The sequence below is a fragment of the Hippocampus comes genome, unplaced genomic scaffold (genome assembly GCF_001891065.2).
Source record: "Hippocampus comes isolate QL1 unplaced genomic scaffold, H_comes_QL1_v1.1 scaffold295, whole genome shotgun sequence".
In the NCBI taxonomy this organism is placed as follows: domain Eukaryota; kingdom Metazoa; phylum Chordata; class Actinopteri; order Syngnathiformes; family Syngnathidae; genus Hippocampus; species Hippocampus comes.
Genome location: NW_017804848.1, coordinates 738077 through 747047, shown reverse-complemented (window position 1 = coordinate 747047; position 8971 = coordinate 738077). Strand labels below are relative to the sequence as shown.

The following is an 8971-nucleotide window of genomic DNA, read 5'->3' as shown; positions in this document are numbered from 1 at the left end:
CTCACCCCCCCCCCCCCCCCTTTAGTGAACGACACTACAGCTGTTGCCGATTTTTCTTCGGCGTGGGGGGGGACGTTCGGAAAGTTGCTTAAAGTTGATGTTTCGAGTCAAGGACGCCTCGCCAAATGACGCATCAAGACGACGTTTGCCCGCTATTCGCCTTCGTTGCCACGTTTTGGGAGCGGTCCGACTTAAGAGCGCTGCAATACGCCGACTTCTCTGCTCGGAAGCGAGAATCCGGAGGGATGGCGAATCAATTTTAAAAAGTGCCAAGCGATGCACAGTCAAATCACGTCAGCGCGGCAATAAAGCGCCGCAGGAAACAAACAAAAGGACGGGGTGGCGCGCGTTTGCGGTCGGGACGCGGCGCAAAGGGGCCATTTCCCCGAAGGTCAAGTCGAGCGTGACGGCGCGCCCGGCGCTACTTTTTGGCGGCGACGGTCTTGGTGAGGTTCCACAGCTTGAGCGTGTGGTCCTCGGACACGGTGAGCAGGCACGGCTCCACCGGGTGGAAGGCGAGCGCCCGCACGCCGTCAAAGTGGCTGCGCAGCGTGTACTTGGGGTTCCACGTCTTCCGGAACGACGAGTCCTGATTGGTCGCCACCTGGGGGGCGGGGGGGAGGAGTCGAATCAGCCGTGCCTGTACGCAAACTTGCATTTTGAAATAACAAACCAGCCAAAAACGCTCAGGAAAAGAAAGACACAAATTTAAAAAAACAAGAATTTGAAATCGAGGGGAGGTATTAAGCATGGATGCACAGGAATTTTTTTTTTTCTCGGAAAACGGACGGGCAGGGACGCGCCACTCACGTCGTAGGCAAAGTCGACGTCGTCGTTGGTGACGGTGAGGTCGGCCAGATCGCCCAGTCCCAGCACGCTCTCCAGGATGTGGTCGGCCCCGCCCATCAGGAAGTTCTTCCCGCCGCCGCCGGGCGCGAACGGCAGCGGCTCGGCTGCGCGTGACGGGGAAAAGAGGGCTAGCGTAAGTCCGACCGGGGTGAGCGCCCGCCGAACTCACCCCACTCGGTCCCGTCGCCGGAGCTGCGCGCCTCGCCGGCGCCTTCGCCGTCCTCCGCCGTCGCTAGGAAGTCAAACTCCTTCAGCGCCTCCTCCGTGTCGGCGTCGTCGTCCTCCTCGGAGGCCAGGCCCTCGTTGCCCACCTGAGGCCGAGGAACCGGATGATCGACGGAAAAAGACAACGATCGTCGTTGAAGAGGAGGCCGAGGGGAGGACGGAAACGTGGCGAGGAGGAGGAGGAAGAAGAAGCGCCGTTGGCCGACCTTGCTTTTGTGTTTTCTGCGATGTTTGATGTCATCGCCCATGTCATCCATCAGCTCCCCATCGTCGTCGTCGTCGTCTTCGTCGCTGTCCTCGGCGTTCTCCAGGAAATTGAACGTCTCCAGAACATCGCCCGGACTCCTGCGCGCACACCCACCGATGAAGCGGCGGCGTCATTGCCGCGGCGTCATTGCCGCGGGTTACCGTTTGACGTCCTTGCGCGCGTCGTCGCCGTTGATGAGCTGCTGCAGGTTCTTCTTCCCCACCGAGCCGTTCTGCTCCGACGTGGACAAGCCCAGCAGCGAGCGCACGCGCTGCGTGCGGACGTCTAGGATGGTGTCCGTGTAGCCCACTTCCTGGAGGTACCTGCCCGCGCGCGCACGCACACACACGTGAGCATTTGCTGTCACCACCCGATGATGTCACGTGTTGTCATCATACTGTCTCAGCAGCTGTCTTCCTTGTTTCCACGTCAGCTGGCTGTTGGCGGGAAGCGCCGACACTTCCGAGTCTTTGGCGTCTGGAACAAAAAACAAGCGCAATCACACACGCAGACCCACAAGTGCAGTCGACGCGGGAGCACGCCGAAGACACACGCGGTCAACAATGGAAGGCAAGGCAACGTCACCGCGACAACCATAAAGCGAGGGGGGCGGGGCTGAGAGACGTCACCTGACTCAAAGCTGGGCATCTTCAGGTCGCCTTGATTCAACTCTGTTCCGTATTTCAGCTTGTGATACTTGGCCCTGCGGAACGCCGACACGCTCACAGTTACACACAATGCAACGCGATGCTCCGCTCGCTCACTCGTTCACACCTCTCTTGCTTGAGAGCGTACTCCAACATTTTGATTCTTCTGACCAGGTCATTCTTCAAGTTCTCCTGACCTTTCCGCTCACCCTGGAGGAACGCTATCCGCGCCTGAAAAAAAAAACAAACCACAAGCGCAAGTGTGACAGCAGCTGCTTCTGAAAGATGACACTAATGGTGCTTATTTATAAACACGCGCGGGTGGCCATAGCAACAGGTGGCAAGGCAGAGGTGTGCCGGTTACCGTGGTGACAGTGAAACACAGGGCATGGTGTCGTCGCGATCCAATTGTCGGGGGGAGCATGAGTGGAGGGATTTTTACGTCAAGTCAAGTCAACGTTATTGTCAAATATGCTCGATGGGCAACATACAGCACAGATGAAATTTCTTTCCTCTCAACCACAGGAGAGAAGAGAGGAGCCGCTGTGGGTACCCGCGCCGCCATCAACAGAACAGTTAACATCAAATAATACACCGCAACACTTAAGACAAAGACGGTCATGCAAACTTAACCGCTTTTTCTGCATCGCGGCTGCACCCGCTGGGTAGGGACTAGTTTTTCGAGGAATCGTTGAACCTCAGCAAACGGTGATTTGGGAGCGAATACATTTGTGATTTCCAACACGGACAGTTTGTCAACTCAGGTCGCCACATGCGCTCTAATTCATCATGTCAGCCCTTGAATCAATTTACATCGTCTACGATATTCAAGAAATAAAATACAATCACCGCGAGTCGGGAAATACAGATCATTCAATCCCTTACGGATTCCCTATTCATTGAGATTTTTGGGGGAAAACTTTTAAGGTCCATAGTCCACACAATAAATCATCCCTATTTTGTGAACCAACGAGTTCTCTGCAATGTACGTATTAATATTTTATGAGAGTATCAACGCACCACCGAATAAAAAAAAAAAGAAAACAATTTACAATTGGCTAATAGGAAAGTAGCAAGCGATATTTCCGTACACAAAAAAAGTGCAGTGAGTGACGCTGTGCATGTCATACGGGCCCAGCTGTTGCTAGGCTAGCGGCTAGGCTAGGCTAGCTCGGAGCTAGCGTGACGAGCCAAAATGGTTTCGCGTGGACCAATTCGAGGACATTCCTCCACAGTATTCGTGCCTCGCTGTTCACAAGTCAAACTTCAAGCCGCGGCGACGACGTGGAGATGTCACAAGTTGAACCATTTGACACATTTCCTGTTGAGTGCGGGGACGGGGCGCCAAGCTAAAGGCTAACGCGGCTCACGTCCAGCGGAAGGTCCAAGCTAACGGTGACCTAGCGCGTAGCATAGTAGCTTGGCTTTAGCTATCAGGCGGATGAATATTTCATTTGAAAAATCAGTTTAATTTCAGGTTGGTAGCCGTGTGGTGTTTCACGTAGATGTGTATAGAACTTTTTTTTTTGGGGGGGGGGGTGACATCGCGCCGTCGACACTGTTATTCATGGGCTGACCGTCACCCACTGCTTAATATCAATAATCAATAAAAAGCACACATCCGATTTAGAGATAAGCTATTTTAATGTATGTTACATTGACAAAGACTAAAGTAGCCGTTGGCCTACTTTGTGAGCGTTGTCACAATAGTGATGTCACTGCTATTATTAGTTCATGATGTTGACACTGTCTCCCATGAATGGACGTCAGCGGCGCTCCGGCCAGTGGTCGCGTCTACTGTCCGCCCGCCCGTCCCTGCGTGGCTCACCTGCAGCTCGGCCCGCTCCACCTCCCAGTGGGCCCGCTCCATCTCGAAGCGGGCCCACTCGTGCTGGATGTAGTGCAGGATGCCCGGTATAGTGTACTGCTGCTGGGGTCGCGGCAAGTCGTCAGTCTGCTGCGGCCCCAACACCGACCCCCCTCCTCCTCCTCCGCTGCCGCCGATGGCCGGGTGAACTACTCCGGTCCCCCCCGGATGGAGTTGCTGCTGCTGTTGCTGTTGCTGGGGCGGCGGAGGTCCGGCGGCGGCTCCTCCGCCGGGGTGCTCGTCCATGTCGGCCTTGTTGGAAAGTGTCCGCCAAGAGAAGGAAAGCCCCCGCTACGTGTCCGGCTAGATGGGCCCACCCCGGTACGGCTAACTGCCCCCCGGAGGACTGCGGTAACGCGAGTGAGGCTGAAGACGGGAGCTGCTCACCGAGCGGAGCTAACCGGCCGCCATTACTTAGCGCTCTCGCAGCGGAGAGGAGCCTGCCGCGGTGCATGCCGGGAACGGAACTGCCGCATTTAGTGACCCCAAAAACAAAACGGACATCACGGCGCCGACGACTCGTCGGGGATTTAGCTGTCTGTCTACATTCTTTCACAATTCTAAATTATCTATCTATCATTGATTATGTGTTTTGTAAATGCTGAAGTGTTTTGATCTTTTTACGTTTATCCTGTTTTTCGTCATTTTAGGGTAAGAGCTAGTTCACCGTAGGTCGATGAAAAACACTGATGGCAAATTTCTTACTATTTTATGCCATGAACGCACCACAATTGAGCTCGCTGGGCACCCGCTGAAGCGTTTTGGTTTTAGCTAAACATTCAACATTTTCACGGAGTAATCTAATCCTTCATTGAGCCCGATACTTAATGCAACCTACCAAATGTGATTATTTTACAACAGCCTAAAAGGAACTTGGTACAAGCTCGATTGTTGACGTTTTTGGACTCATCTGACGAAACTCATGTAGGTTCTAAGATAGCCGCCGACGGTAAGTTGATTTATTTTGTGGAATTGTTGGACGAAAGTGGTGTCAGTGTTTTTTTTTTGTTTTTTTTTTTTTTTAATGAAGCTCGAATATTTGCAAAGCTAGAACTTTACAATTGTAATGGTACGCGCCGTGTTCTCAAAACGTTTAATAACGAGCAAAACCTCCACATAATGCCCTACTTCCGGTTTACTGTCGTCAGGTGACATCACAGTTCATGTCAGGGCTTCGGCCAATCAGCGTTGAGCATGATCACCTTTGTCCTGATGGTGAACCGCCAGGGTCAGACCCGACTCTGCAGGTACTACCAGTCCATCAACATGAGTCGCAGAACGGCACTGGAGGCCAACATCGTCCACACCTGCCTGAGCCGGAGCAGAGACCAGGTGACCCCAGATCATTTCCTGCCCAGCCTGTGCAGTCAGCTGATGCCAAATCACTGCTGAACTAAAACTGCTGTACTAACAACCAGCTTTTGCAGAGGATAAAGAATATGTGCCTGGAAGTATGTTTTATATTGTCTACCTATGGGTGTTGCTGCACCATTTGAGTTTGATGCTAACAGGAAGCATGCAAGCAAGGGGCCGCACATTGTTTATTAGCCTTAAGCTAAGCGGACTTTCCCGAGACAACTAAAGTTGCTTTCAATACACGTCATTCCATAACACATTTTAAAAAATACTACCTGGCGCACCTTCAATAAATAAATCAATCCGTAGAACGTGATTGGAGTGTGGATGGATTTTTCGACTGTGTGTGATATTACGATCCGTGAATGCGTTCCCACCAGAGTCTGCGGGTCACCGCTCCTCTGTTCCAAATGTCGTCCGTCCATCTGTCTTTCCCAGTGTTCCTTTGTGGAGTACCAAGAGTCGAAAGTGGTTTTCCGCCAGTACGCCGCCCTCTACATCGCCGTGGGCATTACTGAGGATGAGGTGCCAAGCTCGATGTTGACTTGTCTTCGCACGTGTCAGTTCAGCTTCGTTTAGTAAGAGGACTGATCATTTTCCATCCCCCACAGAACGAGTTGTCCATCTACGAGCTGGTCCAGAACTTCGTGGAGGTTCTTGACAAATACTTCAGCCGCGTGGTGAGTTGGAAAAGATGACATTATACCCAAAGGTGGCACTGTAGTTTCCCATTTCCTGTTTTTTGCGTCCCCTCGCAGAGTGAACTGGATGTATCCTTTCTGGTTACATGACCTCCAACAAGCATAGAAAAACAAAAAGGTTAGGGTGTTCCTTGAGTTTCTGGCGTGGCAGATTATGTTCAACCTGGACCGCGTTCACATTATCCTGGACGAGATGATCCAGAACGGGCGAATTGTGGAGACCAACAAGAGCAACATCCTGGCCCCACTCAACGCCCTGGACAAGATGGCCGATGGCTGATGCCAAAGGGAGATAGATGGCAATTTTTGGTTTCCTCACAGATAATCAAACCTCTGTGCGTAGTTCTGAGCAGTAATTGCTTTGAAAAGAATTTGTTTCTGACAAATATTGCATCTTTGCCCTCTCTGTACCGGCGTCTGACATCGAGAAACAGAAGGCACAATTAACTAGTGGAGAAAAAGATTCCTTTTTATCTATAGATATAGATATCTATATATCTCCCCATCTCCAAACATGGGCAATTTTTTTTTTCTAAACTGAGACCAATATATACTTATATCGGAACATTAAGGAGGTGCGCTCAATATACCAATTTGCTGTTTTAATATCATTCCCATGAACAACTTGGATGTCTGGGTAAGCAAATGGAGCGCACCTTTGCTCCAATCGCTATGTACTCTACTTGGGTGTCTTAAGGAAGGCGTGCTCCATTTCCTTACCCAGCCGATCTGAAAGTATCATTTGGATTTTGTGCGCACGTTATACCTAGTTGTCTGTATCATTATTATGGCACAATTTAATTTCGGCCATTGAAAGTGCTCAAACAAGGAGCTGGAAAGTAAATACTGTACATAAAAAAAAAAAAAAAAACAACCCAAAGCTTCTCGTTACTTTGCAAACATTTTAATGACCCCCCCCTCCCCCCCGAGCAAACACATTTTTGAAAATATCTGTTTAGCTCAAACTGCAACTAGAGTTAAATAAATGTTTATAATATACAAAGAAAATACAGGATTTTTTTTTCGTTTCCCCCCTGCACACAAATGGACAAACAAAAGAACGGACGACCAGTGTTTGTGTCTCTGGAAAGAAAGAACAAGCACGGACACATGAAGCAATCAAATGCTTAAAAACAAAAGCCCAAAAAAAGAAAAAAAAAAAACCATCAATGTGGTCGCAGGACAACACGTGTGCATAACCTACACACATGCACACACACACACACATGCGCACACACACACACACGCGCGCACACACACACACGCGAGTGAGGAGAGGTGAGAGGAGGCAGCGCCGCCTGGAGTCATACGGGTCATCAGTTGAGGTGGAAGCCCTTCTCCATGGTGGCGGCCAGCAGACGTTCCCTCATGATGTCCTCGGACGAGTACTCGGGAAGCTTCAGGTAGTGAACGCACGTGTTGACCGACGGGTAGCTCGAGTCTGTCGCGTCCACCTGCGGGCAACGGTGGGCTTTGAGTTGCCGCCTCCGGGTGGGACATTTTCGCTGCTTACCTTCCTGACGATGGTGAGGCGTGGGTGCAGGTTGGCCAGGCCACCGGGGGGCAGCGTGGAGCAGCCGGTGGTGAACTGCAGGAAGGCTTTCCTCTCGTCCGACGACATCCCGCAAAGGACGCGCACAAAGCGCAGGAAGCCCGCACTGAAGGCGGCAAAATCCACAAAGAAAAGTTCCCACCAACAAACTGCGACAAGACCGTGGCGACGACGAAAGGCAAAATGGGCGGGACCTGTCTCTGGTGTAGCCCAGCTTTGGCTCGGTGTAGTTGATGATGTCATCAGATGTCCAAGAAGGCGATTGGTTGCCGCACAGGATCAGCTGAACTTCTTTGTGGCTGAACGAGCTCAACTTCTCCATCGGGAAAACGCCGTTGAAGCCCTCTGATGGCAACGCGCCACAACACCGGCAAATCATAAACGAGCTCACCGACAAGCAGACTAAACGAGTCATGAAGTCAATCCTGAACTAACAGAGTAGCCAGCTGAGAGGACAAGTAACTAACTGGCTCAGTAACCAAGAATCAATCTTAAAAAGAAAAAAAAGTCCATAACCAAGGCTAAGTGATAAACTAAATGAGTAACTAACAAGGTAGGCATGGGCCAATATTCGATTCTGATGGTATGACAACCATGAGCAAAAACATCGCGGACTGAAGAAAGAAAGACATAACACGGAGGGACTGAAGAAACATGCATCAAGTTTAGTTTAAATAAATACCTTTCAACCTTCTGTTTGAATACTTAGTAAGTTACAGTGTCCCATCACAAGTGAGCGATTTGGAAAACAGATTCGTTGGCTACTCGTGTGGTCTTTGGGGCTTGAGCTTCGCGCCATGTCATTGCATTCTATTTGTTCACCACTACATGGAACAAAATTCGACGCGATGTACCTTGACGTACCCGATGTGGGCGAAGGCGTGGAATTGGAGTGTGTGTGTGTGTGTATACCTCTGAAGGCCTCCATCTGTTTCTGTATTCCCGTGTGCATGCAGAAGTCAAACATTAACTCTACGTAGTCCTCAGCATTCTCCATGGTAACCATCTACACACGCGCGCAGACACACACACACACGCGCACTTTGTTACAGCGACAGTCAGCATTACCATGGAAACCAGGAAGCCACACGCGTATCTACCTCGTCGTCTCCATTAGGTTTGAGGTCCACGGCGGAGAAACCATGAACTTTGGAAGAAGGACAGAATTGGAAGTTCAACCTGCGTGGGCAGAGACACACAAGTTAGGGCACAATTTGGAGTGGGAGCTCACACAAGGGAAAACGCCATTGGCAGGGAGGAAAAATGGTCGCTGGAATGGCTTCAGCAACACGTAAATGGAAAATGCAGTTATACTCACAGGCATATGCTATTTATCCTCTGAGAAGAACGACTAATTTGAACACAGCTTCCCCGAACATCACGTGAATTTGTATGTCTGCTTTATACTGCCTCCCGGTGGCCAAGACGCGCAACAGAAGGAGCGCAGCGATGCCCACTGAATTTAGGCTTGAAAAACACGCTGACGTTTCAATGGGGAAGGATCATTTGAGGGGAGGAAAGGAAAGC

General features: G+C 50.7%; 3 protein-coding genes across 4 annotated transcripts in view; 1 reads left to right on the top strand and 2 right to left on the bottom strand.

Moving 5' to 3' along the window:
• The window catches only part of strn3 (striatin, calmodulin binding protein 3), a 6112-nt gene extending 1962 nt beyond the window's left edge, over nt 1–4150 (bottom strand). Inside the window, 9 exon segments of the mRNA XM_019878040.1 lie at nt 345–604; nt 811–953; nt 1019–1160; nt 1281–1419; nt 1483–1644; nt 1720–1798; nt 1951–2024; nt 2096–2199; nt 3797–4150. Of these exon segments, the coding sequence (XP_019733599.1) occupies nt 345–604; nt 811–953; nt 1019–1160; nt 1281–1419; nt 1483–1644; nt 1720–1798; nt 1951–2024; nt 2096–2199; nt 3797–4081 (1388 nt within the window). The 5' untranslated portion in view covers nt 4082–4150.
• Nucleotides 4151–4256: 106 nt separating this feature from the next.
• ap4s1 (adaptor related protein complex 4 subunit sigma 1) lies at nt 4257–7041 on the top strand. 2 transcript variants are annotated; one of them, XM_019878028.1, is made up of 6 exons: nt 4257–4361; nt 4984–5167; nt 5630–5716; nt 5803–5871; nt 5950–5961; nt 6044–7041. In XM_019878028.1, the coding sequence occupies exons 2-6, from the start codon at nt 5030–5032 to the stop codon at nt 6170–6172; spliced, it is 435 nt and encodes a 144-aa protein (XP_019733587.1). In that variant the 5' UTR covers nt 4257–4361; nt 4984–5029; the 3' UTR covers nt 6173–7041. The 2 variants fall into 2 exon arrangements, with proteins under 2 accessions (XP_019733587.1, XP_019733579.1); XM_019878020.1 differs by lacking the exon at nt 4257–4361 and adding an exon at nt 4382–4784 and having other exon boundaries at nt 6044–7020.
• hectd1 (HECT domain containing 1) overlaps nt 6913–8971 on the bottom strand; it is a 38046-nt gene continuing 35987 nt past the window's right edge. Inside the window, 5 exon segments of the mRNA XM_019877383.1 lie at nt 6913–7346; nt 7406–7550; nt 7639–7789; nt 8357–8450; nt 8545–8623. Coding sequence (XP_019732942.1) covers nt 7209–7346; nt 7406–7550; nt 7639–7789; nt 8357–8450; nt 8545–8623 — 607 coding nt within the window. The 3' untranslated portion in view covers nt 6913–7208.

Coding starts and splice junctions, on each gene's coding strand:
- ap4s1 (XM_019878028.1), top strand. CDS start 5,030: ATGATCACCTTTGTCCTGATGGTGAACCGCCAGGGTCAGACCCGACTC. Junction 5,168..5,629: donor TGAGCCGGAGCAGAGACCAG/GTGACCCCAGAT, acceptor TGTCTTTCCCAG/TGTTCCTTTGTGGAGTACCA. Junction 5,717..5,802: donor TGGGCATTACTGAGGATGAG/GTGCCAAGCTCG, acceptor CATCCCCCACAG/AACGAGTTGTCCATCTACGA.